Source organism: Falco naumanni, chromosome 9 (assembly GCF_017639655.2).
Source record: "Falco naumanni isolate bFalNau1 chromosome 9, bFalNau1.pat, whole genome shotgun sequence".
Classification (NCBI taxonomy): domain Eukaryota; kingdom Metazoa; phylum Chordata; class Aves; order Falconiformes; family Falconidae; genus Falco; species Falco naumanni.
Genome location: NC_054062.1, coordinates 43,059,975 through 43,086,971, shown reverse-complemented (window position 1 = coordinate 43,086,971; position 26,997 = coordinate 43,059,975). Strand labels below are relative to the sequence as shown.

Sequence of the window (26,997 nt, the reverse complement as noted above, 5' to 3'; positions counted from 1 at the left end):
CAGTCCTTTCTTTCCTTCCTGGCTGCCCTTAGGGGCAGAGGTTTCCTTCTGATCTGAGCTGACTTGCTTGTGTATTCACCACCCTTGTCCTGACCTGACAGCACACACTTTTCCCAACAGTTTTAAAAAAAGAGGAGGACTGCCCTGACTCTTGTGCCGTGAGTAAGCACCGTGCTGAATGCGAAGAGTGTGGTGGCCTGGGAGTGCTAACAGGGAGATGCCAGTGGAGACAGGGCAGTGGAAAAGGTAATTTCTGTTGTGTGAAGCTTCTGTTTAGTTGTAGTTGTGCACTTGACTTCCATAGATATAAACTGATTTATTCTAGCTGGACAATGTGGTATAGTAAACTACACAGAGGCTGGGGCTAAAAAAATGAATTGTATTACCCAAATGAAACATGCACTGGGAAGGAAAATCAGGTTAAGCCGGAATGGTCGTTCTTGATGTTGCCTGCCGTGATGTCGAACGTGATATATAAAACGCCAGGTAGTGAGTTGGGTTTGCAGCAGTGTAACTGGGATGGCTAACTTATGGGTTGCAAGATAATCTCTGCAACCACAAATTGAGTTTGGAAGAAAGCAGTGAGCCTCTGAGCAGGTTATGTGCCACAGACAGTGGGTGAGCGCAGGAGCAGTGTTTCTGGTGTCACTGGTTTCTGTGGGCTGGCACACAGATCTGACAGGTGACTCTTGCCTCTTCCAGAACAATGCTTCTGTGCTGATGCTTTACCCCTTCAAACCTCACGAGTGTCACAAATTCCCTTCGACTGCTTGTACCCTTCATGTTCAAGTATGTGTGAAATTGAGTAGAGACATCCTCAGCTGCGAAAGCCACTTTTCAGTCTCAAAATGGTCAGCTAGCTCTTTTTCAAGTAATACCGTAACTGCAAGTGACATGCCCGAAGGGCTGTCAGAATCAGAAAATATAGTGGAAAATAAGTTTCTTCCACTTGCTTTTGCCTGTTACTTTAGCAGATGATATTTATGTTCATAGATCTTTCCTTTAAAAAAGAAAAGCAGCCTGTGCTTTGGTGTGTTAGCGTGCACTGAGGAGATGCAATAAGTTTTGCTACAAAGCCTGGTGGTATTTGTGCAGCTGCCTATTTCTGTGTTAACAGGGATCACCACAAACTATTCCACGTGCACCCCCAGCATCAAGACTTGTCCGGACGGCGTCTGTGATGTGATTGAGAGCAAAGACCCAGCCGTGTGCCCCCAAGACTGCACAAGTATGGAAATGTTTTAGGGTGGGCTTTTTCGTGTCGCCACTGATTGCCGTGCAGTTTCCACTTTCTTGATCCCAGATACTTTTACAAATACTTCATGTATTTAGCATCTTTGCGTTGTCATACCTGCATTTGAGTCATACAAGAGTGTTAAGGCTACAGGGACCTGTTCTTTTTTGAAGCCAGTCAGCCAACTTCTATTGTCTGGCAGTGATGGAAAGATGAATTTCTCTCAGTAATTCCCGTTTTGCCCCGCTGTTAATTGGCAGGTAGTGCTTTTTGGTGGAGGTATTTGCTGCAACAGGTATAGATTTTAGGCAAGTTAATGCCCGATTTCCAGACTTTAGCGCAGTAGGGTAGAATCCATGCCTATTTGAACTCCAATTTAAATAAGCACGAAGAAACACATTTCAATTTAAAATAAACGTGATTATGGAGGATCATCTGGGGAAATGCACCTGGCCTTTTTTGACAGGTGGCAATCAAAATGATCCAATGCCTTATCTATTTGAGGGTACAAGCAGCAATTCATATGAACAGCATCTATGAAGGAAAAACTGAAATGCATTTGTGTTTTTTTCTTGAATACATCTTTCGTCATTCCACTCGTGTAACTGCCCATACCTGTGAGTTCATAAGTCACCCTGAAGATGTAAAGGTTAGAAAAACAGTGTATGGCACTTGAGCAATTTCAGTCTTCCACGAGATGATAATTTTTAAGTGGATCTTTTAATCTATCAGTATCTAATTCGGGAATAAAGCATAGATGTTTCTTGAATAATTCTTCTGGCTCTGACTTTGTGTACTCCAAGTTTACATTTTAAATTGGAGCCTTAGAGGAGCTAGCATTTTTCTTACAGAGCAGGATTTATATTATTCTGTAAATCGAATAAATAAAGAGGCATCTTTGTATTTCTTACTTGCAAGAATGGGGTTTTGTATTGTAAATGACTTAGAAAAATAATTATTTCATTAAAGTGCATAAAAACAATCCTCAATGTGGCAGAAATGCTTGAAGTGAATGCAAGTAACTTATCTAATCATCTGAAAAGAATTCTTTACTGGTAGTAACCACAATCAGTTTTTGTGCTAAAAGTAGAAATATTTATGCCAGAGGCTGCAATGCTAAAACATGTAATCTGCAACATATGCAGCATCAGATGTTTTGCTCAACAGAAGCCTGAAAGAAATACTGTTTTATTAGGTAATAGAAGCAGGCAAGTAAGACAAGCTTTCAAGATGTTATGTATGCCTTTTTAATGCCTGAGTTGGATAATTTTATACATAATTTGATGCAATTCAGAACCTGGGCTGGTACCCAAAAGCAGTATGTTTACAGACAAAGAAATGAGTGTGTTTTGGAAGTTCAGAGATGCAGGAGTACCATTAATAAATCAGCTTTTACTGGCAGGGGACATTTCCTTGGGAATGGCAGGCAATAAATAGAAAGTCCTAGATGTGTTGAGATCAAGGATACTCTTTAAGTACAGACAGTTGCTAAAATACTTCTTTTTTTTTTTTTTTTTAATTCATCTATCATTATGATGGCTATGTACTTAAGTCCCAAAACTGCTTTCTCAAACTAACACTATGAATATTACATTGAAGGGCACTCAGCTGCAACAACTGGTGCTCTGGCAGTGCCTATCAAATAGAAGCAACCTAGCAGCATCCTAAGGAAGAGGCTTTCTTGTAGTAACTGCTTCAGGGCTGGTTGCAGTGTGTGGATCTGGCTAAACAAACAATTATAAATAATCTGACCTTTGTAGGTTCCTTTGAACTTTGGCTTTCTGATAATGGAAAAAAAAATTACAGCACTTAGGCTTCTACGTTACTTTGTACCTGTTTGTCTTCAGTGGTAGCGGGACATCATCTTTGGTTTTGTCCAACACTCGGTGATTTTGCTGTCTGAATTTCTGGAGCTTCTACACAGTGTGGTATAGGGCCATGTTTTTTCCTTTTTTCAGCTGACCTTGGAGCAGGGAAAGCTCTTTCCCACTTACAGGGCAATGGAAACAGATGATGATTTAAAACAGCAGCATCTGAAGCGCTATGCATTTCAAAACAACATTGATAACTCTTGGAATTTTCCTACCAGCAGCATGTTGGTGAAAAATATACTTTTGGGTCTCTGGAATGCATATAGGATGCTCCATGTTTCCACTGTACACCTGCAATGACAATGTACTGCCCCTTTCCCTGCTGTATAAACCCCCTTTGTCTCCAAGTCTCTTGCTCAAGAACAGTTTCGCTAGGACCTGTTCATCCCCTGCTTCCCCCTTCTTCCAGGTCCTCAAACATTGGCGGCTATAGCTAAATACACATGACTTTTGTGAGGCTATTGGAAACTATTTCACCACCTCTACACAATAAAGTTGGCTGGTGGGGGAATAATGGAGAATTTTTAGGAACGTCAACACTTCTTTGAACAAGAGTCAGCTCAGAGAGCAGTGATGCAGCACAGGCTCTCCCAAAATTAACCAGCTGAGCTGCACAGTTTAGTAGATGTGGCCTCTCTAGAAAGATTGCCAAAATCTCTTTTACTTAAATACTCAAGTCCCTGTCTTACTTCTGAAAAAGAATGTTTACCTTTATGTTGCCAAAAAATACCCTCTGCCTCAATTTGCATTACGCATACAGAGTAATGTAAAAGAAACAGTCATTTGCTGTACTGTCAGCTTAGATGAGATAGAGGAAAATGAGCTGAAATAAAGAGTATATTGAAATCAACTTTGTAATCTTGTGAATCCCTGTCTGATTTCGTGTTTTTTTCTGGAAGGCAGCTAGATTTGCAGAGCTTGGTTGGCTTCTGTGTATACAATGCTGCTTGTGATTAAAGGCAGTTTATACATTAAAAATGTCACAACTGATGGTCATTTTTGTAATACAGGCAGAGAAAAAGTTACTTACTTGGAAATACAGTTGCAATTACTCTGCACGAAGAACTCCTGCTTGAAATCAAGGGTAGTTCTGTACGAGTTTTTGCACTTTTTCCTTAATATTAAAAAATGCAGTTTTAGATAAGGCAAGATTCATTTTTTGTCACTTACACTCGGTGCTTACTCTTAGTGCTTTCACTAGACTGTCCCATGGCATTTTACAGATGTGATTAAGTAACGTTACCTCCACTTGACAGTGGAATAAATGATTTCTAGAACAGTATGCTGACTTTTCCAAGGTAAGAGGAAATTGGCATCAGAACCAGGAACAGAACTCAAGTCTGTGGACCACTGGTCTGTACCACTGGACTGTACATCAACTCATGAGTGAAAAAATACCTAAACCAATGGTGGAGATAAACTAAAATAAGTGGACTAGAGAAGGTATTTTAGGGAGAATTTTAAAATGTAAGATGACCTCACTGCTACAGAACCGTAATGCTTTGTTGAGGACACTTAGGACAGCCATGAGATGATCATTTGAGGTAGATACTTGGCATTAAATAATGGGATTCTAAACAAAGTTTAAGGGGGTACTTGAAATTAGGTAAGTATCCCAACTATGTAATGCAAAGTTAATGATTATGTTTTTATTATAGATAAATTTTAATGTAGAGTCTTCCATAATGGAAATAACTGCTAATCAGGTCTAATGCTGAAGCAGTCCAAGGTCCCCTCATTTCAGGATGTCAGACATTTCAGAATTTAGACTCTCCCCTAATTCCCAGGAATTGCTGTCATTAGCGCTGCACTGTTCGATTTCATATACATACCAGGATAAACCCATGGAAAACTTTGAGCTTTTTTTTTTTTTTTTTTTCCCACTTAACTACATGTGAGATTCTTAGCTTGTGTCTGTATTTGATTAGGTGGAAACATTATTGGTGGTCATGGGAAAGGCACTGGAAATCTTGGAATTAAGTCAGGACATGGAATTTGTTACTGCTTCCCAAGACAGAACTGTTACTGTGAGAAAGATGATATCAAGGGTAAGTCTAAACATTATCTGCTGTTCTCATATGAATCTATTTCTCTGTTTGTATCTACCATCTGTATATATACAGCGATCTAAACTTGTGGGCATGTTAATAAGCAGTATCTTTGGTCAGAGACTGCTAATATAAAATTAATTAAGAACTGGCACCTTGACTTCTACTATAGAGTCTGAAAACTTGCAGAGGGGATTATTTCTAGCCTTGGCTAAAGATTCCTTTTTACCCATTACTACATGACAAACAGGTTGGTCGTCCTTTGATTTCCAGTAGCATTTGCATTTCAGTGAGACTCACCTGATATTTGCAAAGACAGCTAGGAGAATTAGAATAACGACTTCTGTTATTTTCAGGTAATTCCAGCTTCCTAATCACCTCTGAAAATCTTGGCTTCAAAATGTCAGAGATAGCCAGCACCCCTTGTGTTAGGCGGAGGAGTGGATTACTTTTCTCACTGACCTTTGTTTAGACAGAAAATCTCTACGCAGTTGTTTGAAACAGATTGATTTAATTGGTGGGGTTTTTTATATAAATATTATTTTTATATATTATTTATTATATTATTTATATATATTATTTATATATTAATTTTATAATTAATATATATTAATTTTTATATTTATATATAAATATATATAATTAATATATATTTATATATATTATTTATATATTAATATTATTTATATAAATATTAAATAAATAATAAAATCAATTTTATTATTGCTAATAATAAACACAACATGAAATATTTTGCATCTCTAATACAGAATTGTTTAGAATTTATCTTAGTTTGCTCTTTTCAGTAATTTTTCTATTGACATAAGAAAAAAAGGAAGCATAAAGCTTCTTGCTTTTATCCTTTTTTTTCCTTCTTTTTTCCACCCCCCCACCCCCCCCACCCCACCCCCCTTCTACAAAGGTATTGTGCTGTTGCCACTTACTTCTGAGGTGCAGCTTGCAGGTGTAGCTAGATTCACTATGTATCTGAAGTCAGGATTTTCTGATGGACAGCAGTGCAAAGACACTATTTTGGATCTTGGAGTTTTTTCATTAAGTGACCGCCTAGGATGTGGTCTAGGGGTGTTTAGACTTCAGGAAACTTCGTTTCCGCAGTAAGACACTAAAAGTGGTTCTCCGAAAGGGGAAGGAGTAAATGGAGAGGAAAAAAGCATATTACTTCAGAAGCAGTTGCAGCATTAGGCAATGTTTTCAGAAACAATTGTTTAGTTAAATAAAAAGCAGAAATATTCAAGGTCTCCTTATAATCTAAAAAGGTGAAGAGAAATATTCTTTAATATCTAACAGTTGACATAATGAATTAAATACATATGTGAAGAAGATTTTGTTTGATGGGTTGCATGGCTCTAACATAAACTGTTTTCCCCAAGCAAAATTCAGTTAGAGGTCTCCAGGGAGACAAGTGGTATCGGATCAATATACGGTAGGCTGGGTCTAAAGAAGAGTGTCAGAAGTAGCCTACATCTATCAGGATAAGGAACAGGGGGTCAAGCTAGCTATCCTTACATTTACAGAGGCAATTAGGCAGACAATTACCTGATGGTGTCCAAAATAAAAAAAAAAAAAAAAGAATTGGTAGGTGCAGTGGGCGTATTTGCAAGTTCTCAAATTTCACTCAGAATTAGCTTATAAAGTCTTTTAAATTATTTTAAGTTCTGTTTCTGCTTGCACCTGTGTGCGTGACATGCACTGCTAAATCAGGAGACAACAAGCAAAGTTCTAAGGAGCTCTTCTCGGTCCACAGAGCAACTATGTGATGACGTATGCAAGACTGTGATAGCAGGGGCGGTGCTGCTGTCCTTCATCATCTCCGTGCTGCTTTCCTCCTATTTCATCCATCGTTACCACAAGAACTCTCCAAAGCCCCCTATCGCCTCTGCAGAAATGACGTTCCGGCGCCCAGCCCAGTCCTACCCCATCAGTTATTCTTCTACTAATGTCCGCCGGCCTTCTTTAGATTCCATGGAGAACCAGGTGTCTGTAGACACCTTTAAAATACCAGTAAGCCTGATGTCATTTTGCATGCTCTTTTCTAATATCTGTCTTGTTCCAAAAGAATGTTGTTTATGCATGCAGGAAATGTTACAAAAATGCAATTATTCATAGAAATATCCAACTCAAGTAACTAAATTGGAAATCAAGTGTACTGGCCAGGAACTGAATATATTTAATGAGTAATTGGGTAAACAGTATAATTTATAAGGCCAGTATATTCTTCCACTTTTGTTATGTTTTAATATACTATAACATCATATTTCTGATTTGAGCGGATGTTTTTTTCTAAATGTGACTGTGCATTTGACAGTAGTGTTGTTTTACTGTAATGTCGTGCAAATAATACTAACAATCAGCAGGTTTGTAGTCTGTGATGAGCCATAGTACTACTACAAAACAAAACCAAACCCCTGCTAAGATCTGTCCCTGATCTCTGATATACAGACTGTAGGTGTCAGTTGGAGTGGGAGTTTTATCCCCATTTTACGGATTTTTGCCCAGGCCTGCTGTCTTACCTTTCTTCTGTGTTGAATTGTACACTACCCAGATGCTTGCCAGCTGGTATGTTTTCACAGACCAACACGGTAGAGCTGCCACTTTGGATGACATATGTGGCAGCATCGGAGCTATTTGAATGTTAGATATCAAGGTCTTCACAGACCTTGTGCTCTATTCGCTTTAATTTCTTGTCTGGTTTGTACATCTGTCATCCTTTTGTATCCTTAAGACTTAATAACACTAATTTCATAAGAGGAGGATTGTTGTCTTTGATGAATTCTTAAGGGAAAGCCTTATGCTGGGAGGAAAACTGAGTTACTTCTCTGTGAAGTCCAAGGTCACGTAATCTTAGTTATTCTGAAAGCAAGCATTTGCCCTGTGTCACTTCATTTTTTGTTTATACCCAGTTTCCCAGACCCGTAAATAAAATCCATTATCCATAGACTACATGTATAGTGTGTTTTGAAGGAGTTGTTTTTAAGGTAATGGAAGAAACACTTGCAAAATGCCTAGAGATTCAGAAGATTTTATAGGAATACACTGATATTGATAAAAAGAGCAATCAAACGTTTTACGCTGAAGTGTACCTCTTCCTGAAAAATGCTCTCCTATTGAACATTAATGCTTCGGGTGTAGCTATTCACTCCTTTTCTCTCATGCAGGAAGATCCAAAGTGGGAATTCCCTCGGAAGAACCTAGTTCTGGGCAAGACTCTTGGAGAAGGAGAATTTGGAAAGGTCGTCAAGGCAACAGCATTCCGACTCAAGGGAAGGGCTGGCTATACCACTGTAGCGGTGAAAATGTTAAAAGGTACATTTCCATCGGGGTCTGAAATGATTTGAGAACTATTTGTTATAAACTCTAAATGGGTGTTAAGAGGGGTAGCATGAAAGTGAAAGGTCAGCTAAAGCCAGCCAGTGCTGCAGCCTCCATTTCTTCCAGCATTCTGTCGTATTCTGACAGCTTTTTGGCTTTAGGAGCTAGCATCGCATTGATCCAAGAAAGTAATTTCCACAAACCTAGTTAACAATGTGCAAGGAGCCTGTGTCTTAACACAGCAAATCTATTATGTTTTGTTCGGTATAGATGGAAGTATTGCAAGGCTTTGTTAAAGCTTTCTGATATTTTTTTCCCCTCTACCCAGTTTTCTTTGACAGAGCTTTTAAAATAAATCCTGTTATAATTATGTCAAAAGACAGCACAGGCCTATTAAGTTACTTTTCTGATTGAGAATTCCATCTACTTTTATACTTTGTGATCTGCTTTTCAATTACTAGGAGCTCTGCCAAGCTGGCTTGAGTAGCCCAGTGCTGTCTCCTGGCGTCTTCAGTTTTTCCTATGTTAAAGCTGGGGAAAACAAAGTATGCCTAGATAATGTTAAGATGATAAAGTGAGACCTTGAGCTCAACCATTCACTGCTTGCTTATAAGTAAAACCATGTCATTATAGAAAAAAATTATAGTCATTACTACCATTTCTATTATGTGCAAGTATTTTTTTTAACTGCTTGAGTGGGAAGATGCTGCATCTCTCATCATTATACCAAAGAAATAAATGCGTTATGAAGTGCATGCCTGCGCTGGGAGAGCTTCAGTGGAGAATGGGTCATATGGAGGAAGTCTAGGAACTTTTTTCAGAAGGGAAGAGTAGTTAACCATTACCTGTAAAACTCAAGTAACGACCTGTATATCATTATCAATAGAATAGTCTCAGTCATTGGTTTACTTCACATTTATTAGTGCACTTAGCGTCACTGCTTTTTCTAGCACGTTTTCATCAACAGCGTGTGACTGAGTTAAGATTCCGAGACTTAGCGGTGAAAAAAGTTGCTTTTACTTGCAGGTAATTTAACATTCAGCTTTTCCCAGCTATTAAGAAGGAAAGAATTGACAGAATTGATAATGTGAAGGTGTAACCCTTTATTTTAAGCACCTTATTTTAATAAATTGATCTGACATTTACAGTAATACTTCAGGCTCTAATGAGTCCCCTTGCAATGTAAATGACATTGCAGACAGTCACCTAAAATTCCATTTTCCAACCTGACTGTGGAGAGAATTTGTCATTCTGCAAATATTTGTCTGTTGTTATGCGTTTAATAACTTCATTGTTAACAGGACAACTCAAGTACAAGAAATATTGCAGTAGTCCACTATGGTCTTCATGATGCTGTCAGAAGTATATAAAGGACAGACAGTTTGGATTCAGGCCAGCCAACATCACCCATTTTTTCCCTGTAACAGAGGCAAAAGGGGGTAATTTTTCCAAGTATTAGGGACTCTGTGCTGCCTGATCTTTACAAGGGAGGTGTGTATACCAGTATGTTAATGGAGAAAGCCTCTTGCTCGTTGCTTAAAAAATACCTTCTGCCCGGGCTGTGCAGCTGGACACAACCTGTGGTTAAGAGCAAACCAGGCAGGACCTGCTATGTCAGCTTGGTGTTATGTGCTGAGGAGGGAACAAGGAGCAGTAAGTAGCTGAGCCAAAGCAGTTTTGGAGCTATGGATGGAGATGTAAAGGAACAGAGGGATGATTTTTTCAGCCCGTTATTACCACTTTTCTCATATGAATTAAATCTGACCTCCTGCATGGTAGGAATGGCCTCATTACAACAAAACTGAAGGGGAAAACACCCACCGACGTGTAAATAGCCATTGTTTGCAATCTGTAAAAACATGGGGCATAAAGCTTCAAAGCTAATTGTCTCCATTTGTGTGCTATTGAAGCTAGTTTTTCTGGCAAACAAACAGGCATGGTACATGGGGAACACTGTTCTGTTCTTGCACATACCACACAGTTCCAGAGCTAGAAAAATAGGACTTTCTCACAGGCATTAAGGTGATGATGTTCGGTTTTGGTTTACATAAACATTTTTTTTGTAGTCCCTCTCAACAGTGAGACTATCCGATATTGCGCTCCCTGGGGCAGAAGACTCTGAAGTCTGAGTGAAGGTTCAGACTATAACATAATATGTGGCAGATACAAACATATAGTAGAACAGAATAAAAAAATTATCATGACCAGGGCCAACTATTAGCATGTGTGTTTTAAATGTATATATAAATATATCTTCTGTGCTTACAGCCTTTATGGGAAAACAAACAGTACGATACCAACGAGCAAAAGCTAAGCTTGTTTTTTATTAGCTGTAAGTAAAGGTGACCACACACTTGTCAACTGCCCCGTAATGATGCTTTGTTGGAACTATCCAGGCAGGTTCTGTGTGTCAGAGAGATTAAGGATGAGGCAGCAAAAGGGTTATCTCTGACCTATGGTATATTTATGACTAGGGGTTACCTTCAAGCCCCAGTGCGTTCAAAGAGGAAGTTTGTTAGTCAGAATTCTGCAAAAACAAAATGCTTGAAAGGCTCACAACACCTCTAGGGACTATATATTGTCACATGATTCCCACTGACATCAGCAAAGTCAACATAGTTGTCTGGCAGTAAAATCTATCCGAACTGGACTTTGAGCTGCTAAACTCCAAATCTGGATGTGTACTACAAGTGTAAGCCAGTAGACTAGAGGATTTTTAGTCCATCAAAAAAGGTATTTAGGAGGAGGGCTACATCATGGGAGCTAACTGAGCAGTCTTTTTTGTTTGTTTGTTTGTTTGATCAACATAAAATCTTGGCTTTCCTATGCTTCTGAAGCTTTTTTTTTTTGCACTGATTCACCCTAAAAAGTTGCTTTAGAAAACTAGAAAATGTCTGTAATAATTTCATGGCATCTGCAAGACATTACAGACTCTGGTCCTGATTCTTGGCTGACCTACACTTTCTGTAGTCATCTGCATCAGGGCAGGGTGATGATTAGAGCAAGTTACCAAGCTAGAACAGCAGCAGTCCCATTCCGTTGGTTCTGATGTGAATGACTGCAGGACCCTGCAGATGGGGAGATTTCTCTCCTGTGGGGAAGTATGGAGTTTTTCAACCTCTTGCTGATTTCAGGAGAAATTGTTGATCTCATATTTCAGACAGTATGTAGAGTTGTTGAGTAATGCTTTCCTAACCGCAGCTGTGTGTTTGGACTCTTTCTGCAGAAAATGCTTCCCAGAGTGAGCTGCGAGATCTGCTTTCAGAGTTTAACCTTCTGAAACAGGTGAACCATCCTCATGTCATCAAACTTTATGGAGCCTGCAGTCAAGATGGTAAATATTAGAAGCTCGTTATTAAGATGAAAACACGTCAAGCAAGGAAATAAAGAGCAGTTTTTTGACAGATCATTGCTTAGCAATCACTGAGCACCTCTTAAATTTGTTGCTGGCTGAAAAAATTAGGGACGTGTAAGAAAAGCAACGTTTGAAGGGAAGGGGAAATGCTGATTTGTGTAACTAAGCATGCTTCCTGTGTTTTTCTTCAGTACATGATTTTATTCTGAAGCTATTTTAAATTTCACGAACCTACTACCAATTCTCTTCCAATCAATACAGATTTTTATATTATGTTGATGCCCAGTGTCTTCAAATGTGGATTATATTTAAAGTTTAATGGAGTTGTTATTATTCATAGTAAAACAATGCTTTGAGGCCCGAGCCAGGGAGTGAGATCTCCCTTTGAGGAAAAAAACCCATGAAACCAAACAAAAAAAAGACAACTACAGATCCTTTCATTAAAATATAGCTTGATAGTTAGATTGTTAATCAGTTTTCTTCCTCTTTCACAAAACTATTGTCACCTTCTTGTTGTGAAATAGTTGTTAAAAGCCACAATGATTGAAAGGTATATTTCAAGGGGGGAAATTTCACACACATGTATTATATACTGCCAAGGAAGCAAATTTTCATTGTTGTGCATAGGAACTGATCTGAATAATTTCTGCTTGTTTTAAATAAGGTTGCGTGGCAACACCCTCTTCCTTTTGCCATCTGTAGTTATGCAGCCTAAAATCACGGTATGCATGTTGCAACCTTGGGCAGGGGCCTGCTGCCTTTGCCCACCCTGTTCCATTGCAAGTGGCACTTTTAATTGTAGGCAGAGAATATAATTCAGGGCTGAGTCATCTCTGAGTCTTAGTAAGATAATGAACCAGCAGGGTGGGATATTTTTTTTTCTTTTCATTACAATGTATTTTTTTCATCCCAAAGGGAGTTAATTGTTTCTGAGTCATAGGCTTTTAATAAATATCAAGTTAATTCATTAGCATATGAGGTGGGAGGGCTTTGATACAGTGGACAAATGTATTTAGCATTAAAGCACTGAGTGTATATTATTCATGTGGCTAATGGGGAGGAGAAACTAATGGATTGAAATGTCAGAATGCTTCTAAGTGCTCTGAAAAGGCACCTTAAATACAGCACTGGAATTAGCTGATGATTTGTGAGCTCAGTATCTCATGCTCCAGAAAAAAATTGATCTTTTTTTCAAGTTTTTCTAAGTTAGCCTGTTTCACAGATCAGATTTGTAAGAAGATTGTCTCTTTTCTAGTCTCAGATTATCTGGATCAGGGAATATGGGCAAGAGCCTGAATTATGCTTGATTTAGGCTGAAACCCACTCACTTTGCATAGAGGATGTAAACTAAAAATATTCTGTGATTCCACGGCTGACTAAGTGCCTTTCACGTAAAGGTCAGAGATGTCTGGAGCCTCTGACTCTGTTCAGAACAATGTGTTGATTAGCAGAGACATTTTTGGGGAGGAAAAAACCCAACCAAAACCAAAAAAACCCCACCCCAAAACCAAAAGAAACCCCAAAATGGTTATCTGGTAATTGTTTACTGATCAGTGTGTTTGTTTATTTCAGGCCCACTGTATTTAATTGTGGAATATGCTAAATACGGCTCCTTGCGCAGTTTTCTCAGGGAGAGTCGCAAAGTAGGACCAAGCTACGTGGGCAGCGATGGCAACAGAAATTCAAGTTATTTGGATAACCCTGACGAGAGAGCCTTGACAATGGGAGATCTGATTTCCTTTGCGTGGCAGATATCCCGAGGAATGCAGTACCTTGCAGAAATGAAGGTAGGGCAGTGCAACAGCGATCAGAGCGTGTCCTTGCGATAGATGGACACGTCAGCGGTCGGTTCCTCACAAGTAGTATAAACACTGTTGTTGGTTTCTTCCAAAAGCTTGTCCATCGTGATTTAGCAGCGAGAAACGTATTGGTGGCAGAAGGACGCAAAATGAAGATTTCTGATTTTGGCCTCTCCCGTGATGTATATGAAGAAGATTCATATGTCAAGAGGAGCAAGGTACAGTGCACATGTAGTGGGAATTATTACCTCATCAAGAGAATGAATTTATGCTGCAGGACTTGAGCACAGAAGAAAAAAATAACAGCTATTTTTATTAACTTAGAAACATTCCCTATTTTAAAGAAGTAACAATGAAGATGAAGCAAAATTATGGGGTTTACCAGTGGGTCAGTAACATACGTGTGTAAAAGATGTGTCATATTTAAGTCACCGTTACCTCCTCCACCTCTTTGTTGACTCATCAACAAAAGCAATTTGTTTCTAATGCGTAGGAGTTAATAAAAGTAGAAGAAGGGTCACTATTATGACTAAGGCCTTGGAGCATAGGTGCAAGGAGAGGCTGGTAGAGCTGGGTTTGTTCAGCCTGAAGCAAAGAGGTCCCAGGGGGATGTTACTGCTGTGTATAAATGCCTGAGGGGAGGGAATAAAGCCAGCACAGCCAGGCTCTTCTCCTTGTGGTCCGCTCCAGTGACAGAACAAGAGGCAATAGGAGCTATTTGAAATACAAGAAATACTATTTAAAGACAAGAAAAAAACTTTACTGTAACAGTGATTGAACACCGCAACAGGCTGCCCAGGGAATCTTCATCCCTGGAGATACTCAAACCTGGCTGGAAAGGGTCTCAAGAAGCCTGCTGTGGCGGGGCCTGGCTGAGCAGGGGGGTGAGCTCCCTGCCCACCGCAGCAGTTCTGTGATGCTGTGAAAAGTTGCAAGAAAATATGTAAAGAGCAGGGTGAGATCTGCTAGTTTTTAAAAGCAGTGTGTCAAATAGTCTGTAATAAATTATTTCTTTTTCTTGAGGCTAGAGTGTTCACACAGGATGCTTAAAAATAGCATGTGTTTTGTTAACGTAAGTACAGAGGAATGACACCTTTTTGTCATTGCAGGAACTTTTAACTGTGAAGCTTTTTGCAGGTAGAGGGCAGTCCATTTGTATATGAGGTGGGCCCTCTCATTTATCCAGTTCCTTATCACACTGCTTGAAAACACAAGCAAAAACCACCCTAATTTTTGTCTGTTTCTTTTCTATTCATAATTAAAAATATAAACAAAAAAATCCTAAGGAGCTGAAAAAGATGCAGACAGTTTCTATAAATATCCTAATTCCAGGAGTTACCACATCTATGTGGAGGACTTGAAGCAAAGCCCTCCTACAAATACTTCTAAATGTATGAAAGATACCAAATCTTAATCAAAATGGTAGATCAGAGGTCGGGGTAGATCAGGAGTTAATAAGTGCCAGAGGTTATTTAAAACGATTGTATTTTGCCTGCCACAGTAAATTGTTGCCAGGTGCCCAGGTACAGGTCCGTCTGCTCGCAATGCCCGCGGCAGGATTCAGCGTAGGCAACGTTTCACCTGGAGGACTGTGCAAAATAAATGCGATGGGAAGACGAGCTGTTGAGTCACATCACTGCTGCCCTGAAAAGAAATGCTTGAGCATAATCACTTTGAGACTAAGATGATAAATCGAGGCTTGTCATTTATTTGTTCTTGTAAGAAATACTGTCAAACACAGCAAATCCTGCTTTCTGCCGGTTTGCATCCGCCTGTCATTGACAGCAGAACTTTTACACGTCAGTCCCAGGCCGGGCCGTGACATTCACTAACACTACTTTCTGTTGACTCTTTCTAACATGAGTAGTGTTGGTTCAGTTCCCTCTATGACTTCATATGAAAGAGTTAACAACGGAATTTTTGTATGTGTGAAATTTTTTTGTTTTTATGAAATCTGTGAATTTTTTATGACAAATACTGTGAATTTTCAGCTCAGCTTTCCCTGTTTTTTCAGGCCAGTTTGTGTGAATGTTTCATAAGTCAAAATAAGCTGCAAAGAAAAAAAAATCCCACCTTTTGAGAGACATGATCATATGTAAAGGGGCTTTGCTATGTTCATTTAGCTATCTTCTGGTGTATGTGTTTCACACTGATCTGTACCAGTTGCTCTGTATTTTAAGAGTGATGCATTTACATAAAGGCAGTTTCATTTTATTTGGTGGGGTGTTGATGTACTGAATGGATATTTTCTCTTTACTTCTGAGAAGCTCGCTGCTGTAGTATTAGTCAGAGCCTAGCAAGCATCTGTCTGCTTGCATGGGGAAACAGGGAAAAGAAAAAAATTTAGAGGAAGGAAGGATACATTTCAAATCCTACTGGAACAGTTGTTGCGCATATATATATATGTGTATATATATATATATGAATCTCATGAGAACAAGTAAGGCAGATGAATGCTAGTGATATTGTGAAGGTTATGAAACATCTTGGAAATTTTGCAAAGCTGGGTTTTCATTAATATCTGGAGCAGATTTCTCAGATTTTATGAGTCAATTTCTGCCAGTGGGAGGTAGCAACTTGTAGATTCAATTTAGTAACCAGTAATCAAATATGACTGTGCAGGTACAGTTCTGAAACCAAAGGTATGTTAACATCTAGGCGCTTCTATTTATGCATCATACATAAATGAGTTAGCTTTTCCTCTTTGATCCTCATGCCCCACCAGTTTTGCATTTGCACATTTTCCAAAAGCAATGGGAAGACAGACATTCATGTTTGAAGAATATAAATAACTATTTGGATGAAACTCTTTGTTAAGAGGAGAGTTGAGTTTATCTGACTTACACTGATGACCATCTGGAGAAAAAAAAAAGCACCCCACCTTATCGTGTGTAATTAGATTACTGAAGTATGTGGAATGACATGAATGAGTGATTTTACAAACTCTTAGAATTGTTCTCTTCACTGTTTTTCTTATGAAATTCCAAATTGTTCAGCCCACTGGAAAATAGTAGAGTATGGTTAGGGTACCTGGTACAGGTTTGAAAATAAATACCTTGGTTTTCCACTTGGAAGCTTAATTTTCTGACCAGTAATTGCAGTGTTGCTTTTCTTCCTCCCAGGGTCGGATACCTGTTAAATGGATGGCCATAGAGTCCCTATTTGATCATATCTATACAACACAGAGTGATGTGTAAGTGTAAATTCTTGCATTATTTATGGTTTCTGTACTTGTTTAAGGAGATGAGGGAGGAAGCACAACAAGGTACATAGTAGCTAAAGCTGTTGTTCTTACAAAGAGATGTGAAGAACATCAGCTGGCATCAATACATATGATTTCTGCTGTTGAACTAAATCTGAAGAAAATATTATCAGGTATTTAGGCACATAATTACTGTTGAAATCAGCGAGGGTTGGATGTGATCATGTGACAAGGTCGGCTTTGAATATACAGACAAAAATCATTAGTCTTTGCTAAAGATAATGGTCATACCCAAACATCCCGGTTCCTGTTAATCACTTGTCTGTAACACTTGCTGGTAAGTAAGGGATGGGGTGGGAAGAAAGGAAGAAGAATTTAATGCCTGGCCTCACTCCTATTGAGATCAATGACAAAACAGCAATTAATTTTAAGGACAGCCAGCCCAAACCTTAGGGGAACAGTCTGGCTCCGGTGCCAAGATGCAAGTTCATTTGCATGATTAGGGACACAGAGATCCTGAAGATGGATATGGGCTTGTCTCCACCTGTGATGATTAGGTGGCAAAGCAACCACAGCTGAGCTGTTTTCACGTCTGATAAGCAAGGAGCTAGGCAGAGGAGTGTGTATACACTTAACTTGGGATCAGATACTTTCATTTTTTTCCTCTCTGTGATGAGTGCTTCTTGTGACTACTCACCAGGCAGACACTAAACCTAAGTATTATTTATTTAGGAGGAAAAAAGTCTAAACCACTACAAAAGCAGCAGTACTTATGTCTGATTTGCTGCTAGGTAGCATTTTGATACCTTCCAAATTTCCTGTGAATCAGAATCTGACTAGTATTTATTTACATTAAACTCAGCTGGAGTAAAACATACCAGTCACAGTGACATTCCGCTTTTGGGGAAAACACTTTGATAATAGCAGCATGTGCAAATAGGAACCTTTTGATTTGTACTTCTAAAATTATTTACATTCACTTTTTACTTTTCTCTCTGCAGGTCAGAGCAGTTTTAGTGACATAAAATATTTTGCTTGCCTTGGAAATTCCTTACAATATGAATTTCCAAAATATTTTCATTTACTTTGTTTCGCTTGGAGTAAGAAAAGAGAAAACATGGGGGTGATTCTCAGAAGAGTGTCAGTTCCACTTAGGTCTGCTTACAGTTTTTTGTGGGTCTTTTTTTATCCTCCTCACAATATCTGTTGTGCTGACCTGCTTCTCTACAATGACTTTTCCCAGAGAATTGGTAAAATTCTTTTAAAGACTTCTTAGTGTATTTTTAATTTCATCATTTTCTGCAAAACAGATTTGTCACTATGGTTTGGGGCCAGAACAGATTGTGTTGTCATGTAACTGCGTCTTCTTTGATTGTTGATTGATCTTCTGGATCCAGTGCCATTCCTCCCCGTTTGTTTGCCTGATGGGCTGCTATTAAGCCCAGGAGCCCATCTCTTATACACGTAATACAAAGCCATGCAGAGATTGCCCAGCTGGCATCGAGCAAGCTAGCTCAGAGCCCTGGGCAGCACGCTGGTGCTGCGTAGTTTTGCTGCTTCCCAGATCTGGATAAGCATCTCCGTGTAAAGACATGCTGATTTACCAGCTTTTTTGGAGATGCATCAGGTATGCTTAACAGAGCGCTGCGTTGCGCTTTGTATGTCCGCTTCAATACGATGACATTAAAGGTCTAAATATCTGTCATGCTTATGTGGTGCCTTTGGCTCACTGGTGAGGTCACCTTCACTATTCTTGTCATTGTACATGAAGTAATCTAAGAGTGTTGTATAGCAGCTCCTTCAGGTGCCTACAGCACAACACTGAGACACACGGAGAGAGCTGCAGCGCAAATCCTCTCCAGTGCCAGTTCCATCAGTGCCATTCCAACAGCAGCAAACCCATAACTTAACTACTTTTTTTGCAGCAGTGGTTGTTAATTTAGATAATTACACTCACTGAAAATATTGTTTTATGAATATTCTTTGTTGTTTGCGGTGATGGAATTATGTTTTAGTTGAACATATATATATTAATATACTCAACAACGATTCCAATATGCTTTTTCCCCTGATGGTCTGTGTTTATGTTTTCCAGCCTCTTCCTTCTGAAGCCTTTCTGTATAGTTAGTGGTTAGCAGTGCTTAATAGCAGTACCATTTCCCAGCATTTGCAAAATCCCATTTTTGCTTCAGAGGTGTATGACATCAGTGGAAAGCTAGCCTACTGTCTTCCTTTTCACATACTTTTCTTTCCTGACCTTCTCTGATTGCATTTTTATTCAGCAATAAACATAGCACAATGGGAAATTTTTCATCCCTCGTTTATCTTCCCATAGTACTTAATTTGTATAATGACCTGAAATCATTGCAGCATTCTACAGCGTTCTATTCTAATATGCCCATTTACTAAATAACTTTTAATTAAGAAATTATGCGTCTGATCCCTCCTTCTGTATTTTGTAAAATTCCTCTTAAGCAGAAGAGGTGGATTTTAAAAATAAAACCTGCCATGCTACAAAGTTTATTTGAATTAATCATGGACAGAATTATAAGCTGATGGCAGAGCATAATTGGCCTCAAAAAGGGTATATGAGGAGGTATAATAATAAAGTCTATGAAAATGCTATAAATATTCATTAGCTTTCAAGAATGTGCAGAGTGATTAAAAATTAATTCAGTGAATGGCATTAGGGAGAAAAATGGCAGCATATCACTTGGGGCTGCCTGAGACTTGCTTTGGCTTCTCTGCCCATTTTGGAAGTTTTATTGCTGTACATCCAGGGTTCCCGTTCTTTTAAGATGTGAGAAGCACAGGTGACATGTGGTCAGGCAGGAGGTGAGGTTTGTGGCTAACATTTTGAGATGGAATTTTCAAAGGGAGGTAGACATTGCCATTTGGTTTGGCATTAGGTGTGTAACGCTTCCTAAAATCTTCTTAAAAGCAGAGTTTTCACAGATATTACCCAATGATGAGAGCACAAAACCTAACATTTCTCATAAGCTGTATGTACTTTTGCTTCCAGATGCATCCCATTGAGTACCCCCTTTGAGTGAGACAGTGTTGGCTGGTTTCCTTCAGTTTGAAGATGCAAATTTTGGCAGCTCGGTCAGTTGAGCAGCTTCAGAGTAATTTCTAGCTGCTTTGTGTCTTGAAAAAGCTTTCCACTAAGGAAAGAAAACCATTTTTGCCTCTCTTCTCCTGGCCTGCCCTCCAAAAATGGATTAATTTAATCTATCTAAATACTTCCAACTCATTGAGCAAGATCTTTAGGTTTGAGCTCATCAATAAAGTAGGTTAAAGAAGTCACCATTTCTTCTGTTCATTTCAGAAAACAGTTTCTTCTGTCTTCTGTTCTATGCTGAACTATTTTAGGCATTTGGTATTTCAGAAATAAATTCCTTCTGCTTCTTTCATCAACTCTAAGATGAAAATTAAGTCCTGAATCACTGAAATGACCCAACAGACCAGCTGAAATCAAAGGTGTTGCTTATGGTTGAAATAAATACATTGTGCACATGAAGAAACACAACCTCATAGTCAAGACAGCAAACCAGTCCCTTGGTAACTGGTTGAGCCAGCCTGTGTAAATCCAGACAGTTATTTCTGAATAGGCCTATAAGGGCTAACTGGGGAGGTTAGACTCCCTTTGTAGCCAAAGGAAAAAGGGAGGCATCTCCAGGAGCACCCTGCAGAAGAGGAATAAGCCTTTGGGCTGGGCCACCGTGGGAAGGACTTTCTCTTTCTGCTGTCTAGAGATGATGTGCCTTCCCAGGATACAGTTAGCTTTTGTCAGTGGATACAAAAGGCATATCCCTTGTCTTTACTGTCTTGGTGGGTAATCTTTTTAATGAACGGTATTTGGGAACAAGGATGGCCCTATACGCATCCGTACAGCCCCTCTGTCTTGGCAATGTCTTGGATTTCGTTGGGCTTTCAGAACACTAGGAAGAGTTTTGTTGTGTGAAAGCCACACTAAGTTCTTGAAACCTACTGCTCGAAATAATGTCTCATTTTCTCTTTTTCAGATGGTCATTTGGAGTTCTGCTATGGGAGATTGTAACTTTGGGAGGCAATCCCTACCCAGGTATTGCTCCTGAAAGACTCTTTAACCTCCTAAAAACAGGCTATAGAATGGAGAGACCAGAAAACTGCAGTGAAGAAATGTAAGTAGCTCTTGATCTTATTTAGATTCATAAAACATCTCTTGAATAAATAATTTTTAAAGGGTTTAAATAAATGCCACAGAAATACTATTCTCTATTATCTCAGATGTATAATCAAAATATGCAGTCCTCAAAAGAATGTAACGAAGCTAGTGAACGGTAAAGTGTAGGAAAAGAATTGCCAACAGAATGCTTGCAGCTACATCCAAAATATTTGTAGGATATTGAGTAACATGCTTACCAAACAATTTAGAGAGTTTGAATGTTCAAAACTCCCAAGGGTGGGGGGAGGAGGAGAATTTCATAAAACATAGTGGTAGCTGGAATACTCAAGCAAATGTTTCAGTACTTTTCTGCAAATGAGACAGATGTTCCATCCACACTTATTGTCTATTAGTTGTCCTGGCATTACATAGGAGAAATGATACACTGACACAGGAATCTATGTCCTAGAAGGCACAAATTTTCTGTGACTTGATAAGTCCAGATAAGCCCATGGCAATTTCTCTTCTACTTGGAGACAGTTCGTACTTTATTGGCTGATTTATTAAAACACTCTCAATGTGAAATATCTTCTCTCTGTGGTTCTTCCATGGTATTTAGAGATGAGGCACGATTTTATGTTCAGCCTGCAAATGTGGTCATGGTCGGGTTTTTTTTTAGAAAATTACCAGGCTACAATCACTACAACATCTCTTTTGACTGATTTTCAATATGAAGGATGCTTTGGCCACATCCAGGCTGAGAAAATACGGTATAAATAATAATAGTTTGTTGGGGTTTTTTAATACTATATAACAAGAAAAAACATTTAAGGGTTTCTGAATTTAGAGCAGGGTAGAAGTTTACAAGTGTCACTGGCAAATATACTCTAGCAAATACTTAATATTTAATTTTTTTCTTTGTGTCATCTCAACAGGGAATAAGACTTCATTCCTCAAACATATGTTGTATCATTGATAATTATTAGATTAGGCAAGCTGATCATGTCTGAGTTTCTTTTTTCTACTCAAGCCACATTGTGGTTTTCTGACTTCTTCAGATTTTTTCTGGTCTACTCAGAAATTTTTCTGAGAGCCTTTGAGAGCCCACCATTTTTCTTAAATTGTGTTCTTTGCTTTACCCAGTCAAGTAAGAGAGCGATCATAGATGAGGGCAAAAAACCTCAGTGCTTTCCAATAGCTTGCTGCATTGTTTTAGCCAACTGTTTCCACAATTAGAGAACTTTTTTGACTAGATCGCTTAGTCACTTGAGCTAGAAAAACAACATGAAAGGCACAGGTTGGAGAGTTACACATCCCAAACTCGGCCAGTGTCTGCCTGATAGTCATTCAGCTATAAAACTTTATTCCTGCTCCCTTTTGTTTCCACTCTGTATGCTACAAAAGACAGTTAAAGACAGAATAAGAACAGATATAATCAAAATAACAATGATAGAAGTAATCAAAAGAATGTTAGTTTCCACCAATAGTCTTAGGTTAGGCTTCACTTTGAAGAAAAGCTCACAGACACTTTTTAGGATTTCAACAAATGAAGAAAAAAATTCTACTTTCTGATGTAACAGCAGAGTTCTTCAGGTTGAGAGACTCACACCAGTGATGATATACAAATTTCTCCAAAGTCATATGCAAACAAAACCAATTAGAAATCTGGCATGCTGCCTACACATGAGGTGGCCCTTTGAGAAAGTGAAAATAAAGAAAGAAACCTAAGGCTACAGCCCTTCAAGGACAGCCAAGTGCATCGTTCTTTGAACTCATAAAGGCCCATGAAAGCAACAGCCCATCCTTGTGAATGTCAGTTGTTGATTCAAGGGGATGTTTAAGAGAACATATCGTAAAGATTGATGTACTTGTGGATAGCTTTCATGCCACAGTTCAGCTTCAGTGCTATAAATTTTTTGAGCAGAAACACGACCCACTTCTAACGATTCTGTTGGGGTTTTTTTCACCTTGTGGTGGGTCACAGGTACAACTTGATGTTGCGCTGTTGGAAGCAAGAACCTGATAAAAGACCAACATTTGCTGAGATCAGCAAGGAGCTAGAGAAAATGATGGTGAAGAGTAGGGTAAGTGTGGGAAAGTATGAGTTTTTGAAAGTTTTTGTGATCGTCTGACTTTGAATATACAGAAATAAGGATTATTTTTTTTTAAAAAAAGAAAATTTATTTACTTTTCATCAAATTCTGAAGCATTTACATATCTAGTTTCTTCAAAATGCACCCAGCTTTTTGAAAGCAGTGTTACTTCATTTAGTGGCTTTGGTGACTTCAACCCTAAATGCAGATGAGTTATCCTTAATCTTTCTAGCTTTCTTAAATTAAAAAAAAATAATAATGAAGTGTTAGTCCTAAACTGAAATCATGAATAAATAACTCTAAGAAGCCTAGAACTAGAAGAATGCAGCATTTTCTTGAATCTGATTTAATTATATGTTGACAGCAACAGAGGTACGAAAGCTGTATGATTCCACCATTCTCAGTTACTTCAAAACTATTATAATCCTGTATGGACTTTGTTTGAATGAATGGATGCTGAGGCCTAGAAATAAGTCCAAGTGGCATACATTTATAAAAGTGTATATGTAGCTACTTGTGCATAGATACATAATATATATAAAAAAATAACCTGCTAGTTATGTGAAGGTGGGCAGTTACAAATGAAAAACAGAGGAAATAAAGCAACCACTGTCAGGCTTGAGAATGTGATGGCATTTACACTGGGTGCAAGAAGTAATAAATGGGAATGATTTTGTTCAGGATGTGGATGTCAAAGTAAGTTCTAAATTAAAAAGGGCAAAGTGAAAGGTCTAGGCTGTACATAAAATCACTCTGACTTGTCAATCATTAACTTATAGCTGCTGAGAATCAGTATGCGTATGGTCTGCGTCCTCAGTGACAGACTTGTAATACAGAGGCTGGCAAGTTTTCTGTAATTTTCATCATAATTAAAATCAAAGATAATCCAAAATAAAGCTCGACAAATTAGTTGTTAATCTTTCCGCCTTTCTGTCTGAAAAATTCTGAAGATTTTTCAATTTATTAAAACAGGTAACTTTACCTTTATGAAAATTTTCCAAAGGAAATTTCCAAAGGAAAAGCCACTTTGAAAGGAAAAAGTATATTTTAGATTAGTTGGAAATGCTTCACATTTGGTTTTTGCATCAAAAAAATTCATCAGTATAGATGAAAACCTAAGAATTATTACGGTTGACCTAAATACTTCATTTTAGAACAGCAGCAGCAGCAAAAACTTTATTTGGCACTATTTACATGGCTAATTTTATACATGATTATGTAATAGCTTTTGTAAAATGATTAGATGATCTGAGTACCTTCTCTTTAAGTGCACATATGTATCTCTATGTATTTTTTTTCAGGCATACATATGTATGAGGTAAAACAAAGTGAAGGTCAAACAAATCAGTTAGAACAGCCCTTTAACTTCTTGGTTACTTTACTGATGTACAGAATTAAGTAAGGGAAGTATTAATGTCTCTAGTGTGTTTAGTGTTCTGTCAACCTTGAATATGGTGTTGAACTTCGTGCCCCTTGTGTCAAGAAGGACGCAGAGGGGCTGGAGCGTGTCCAGAGCCGGGCAGGGGCTGGGGGGGCTCAGCCTGGAGAGGAGGGGGCTCGGGGGGGCCCTTATCGCTCCCTGCAGCTGCCTGACAGGGGCTGTAGGCAGGGGGGGTCGGGCTCTGCTCCCAGGGAACAAGGGACAGGACAGGAGGGAACGGCCTCAGGTGGCACCAGGGGAGGGTTAGATTGGGTGTGAGGGGACATGTCTTCACCGAAAGGGTGGTCAGGCACTGGAACGGGCTGCCCGGGGAGGCGGTGGAGTCATCATTGCTGGGGGCGTTTAAAAACCTTGTAGATGTGGTGCTTAGGGACATGGTTTAGTGGTGGGCTTGGCAGTGCTGGGTTAATGGTTGGACCTGATGTTCTCAAAGGTCTTTTCCAACCTAAATGTTTCTATGATTCCAAATTGGATACTTCCAAAGATGCTATGGTCACAGAAAGGGAAAGCCTGCTCAGGTGCCAGAGGTACTATCAAAAGAGAAATGCAGTGGGGTCTGTAGTTACTTGTTTTGAAGAAACAAGATGCACGTGAGGCCTTTATACCCAACCAGCAACACCGCCACCTATGTTAACCCAGCCTTTTCTGTGTTCACTCCTTAGGACTACTTAGATCTTGCAGCTTCCACACCGTCTGATTCCTTACTTTATGATGATGGGCTCTCAGAAGAGGAGACACCACTCGTGGACTGTAATAATGCTCCCCTCCCTCGAACCCTCCCTTCCACATGGATTGAAAACAAACTCTATGGTAGAATTTCACATGCATTTACTAGATTCTAGCAACACAAAAAAAATGATTTTTCTTCTGCACTGTTCTCAGACTCTGTAACCCCATTACAGTGTTTTCTTGTCTGAATGAAGCCAATCAAAATTTGCTTGGAAGCTTTTTTTGGGTTTTTTTGTTTGTTTGTTTTTTCTTTTGGTAAATGTCAAAGTTTGCATCAGGATCATCCTTTAGTCATTTTGCAGCTGTGTTTAAAATAAACGTTTTTAAAAGGATGTGAAAATAAGTAAAATGACTAGATATCATACAGTAAAAGAAAAAAAAAATCAGGGAAGTATTCTCAGGGGAAATATAAAATGCTAATGAGTAATTCAACTATCCTGTTGGGGAAAGCTAGGAACATTTAAAGTATGTTAGAATCTGCACCTCTAATTTAAGCAATAGACTTTTTTTTTTTATATATATATATATACTGTTTCTTGCCATAGCTCAATGATAAGACCCATCTGCAACATTTTTCATTTATCAAGATGTATTTCTAAATTTCAGCTGCTGTTAATGCATTCTGGATCCATAAGCTGAAATGTCTATTTAATGTATCATAGACTGAAACCCAAGTATTATATACAAAAGGTCAAAATACTGTATATAAGTATTATATACAGACTAAATCAACATGTAAAGTCTTTTGAAAATTGAATTAACAGTGGGTATTTTCAAAATACACTCAGCTGTTTTCACGTCCTTTGATTTATTATGAAAATGTCAGTACTAAGCCTTGATTGAATGATGTAGCAAGTGTTTTTAAAAAGAACATATGCTTTCATATTGTGATGGTGAGATGGACAGTAAAAATGGTTCTTGCCAAAACTCCTACATTTTGTCTCCTGATTAAATATTCTACATGGTTTTAGATATTTACTAACATTACAGATACATTTTTTTCATCCTTCAAGCAGTATGACTTTTGAAAAGTTGGATCTTGTAGTTTAAAAGTTGCCATTAATACATGGCTTTGGGTCTTTTTTTTTAATCTATACCCTAGCTATGATTTTCTTTAACAGGTTCCCCCAACTCAGGTTCACTTTGGGGCACTTAGCGGCCAGATTGTTCAAAGAATGCAGTAACACAAAAAGTTGCCACCGAGGTTGATGGCAGATGCTGAATGCTTATTAAGCAACAAAATCAGAATTCCATTTTGAAAATCTTGACCCTGGTACGATTCTCTGCTTGTGCAGCTGGATCAACATGGTGCTAAGCACTCTGCTTCCATTTTGGTGATCACTTGTGCCTAAACCGAGAAGCAGTTACTGGACTCAATACAAGTAATTGCATGCCTGAAATACACGTTTAAATGCTGAATCAAGACAAGAGTGCTCAGGACTTTGTTGGGCTTTACTCAGTTGTGCTCCTGGGATTTCCTGAAATTAAGCAGGGGATCCCTGGTGAGGGAGCGAGACTGTCCCCAAAACCTCACTGAAGCCAAAGGAAAGACGCCCATTTAAGTAAATGGAAATACTCTCAGTCATTGGCACAGACTTTGGATCCTGTCCCAAATAGGTTTATTAATTCTTGGAGCACTTCCTGTACAGCAAGAACTTCCTCTTGCAAAGCAATATACTGCTGCATGATTGTTGAAACCAAAAATTACGGAAAGTTGGAGGCTTATCAAATGATAAAAAAGCTATTAC

At 38.7% G+C, this 26,997-nt stretch overlaps 1 protein-coding gene across 1 annotated transcript in view; it reads left to right on the top strand.

Annotated features, from left to right (window-relative positions):
• RET (ret proto-oncogene) overlaps window positions 1–26,997 on the top strand; it is an 88,204-nt gene that overhangs the window by 56,305 nt on the left and 4,902 nt on the right. The window contains exons 8-19 of the mRNA XM_040607262.1: window positions 121–246; window positions 1,118–1,228; window positions 5,034–5,153; window positions 6,919–7,175; window positions 8,330–8,477; window positions 11,710–11,817; window positions 13,411–13,625; window positions 13,733–13,855; window positions 16,760–16,830; window positions 20,865–21,002; window positions 22,971–23,070; window positions 25,183–25,330. Coding sequence (XP_040463196.1) covers window positions 121–246; window positions 1,118–1,228; window positions 5,034–5,153; window positions 6,919–7,175; window positions 8,330–8,477; window positions 11,710–11,817; window positions 13,411–13,625; window positions 13,733–13,855; window positions 16,760–16,830; window positions 20,865–21,002; window positions 22,971–23,070; window positions 25,183–25,330 — 1,665 coding nt within the window. The remainder of the gene's footprint in view (window positions 1–120; window positions 247–1,117; window positions 1,229–5,033; window positions 5,154–6,918; window positions 7,176–8,329; window positions 8,478–11,709; window positions 11,818–13,410; window positions 13,626–13,732; window positions 13,856–16,759; window positions 16,831–20,864; window positions 21,003–22,970; window positions 23,071–25,182; window positions 25,331–26,997) is intronic.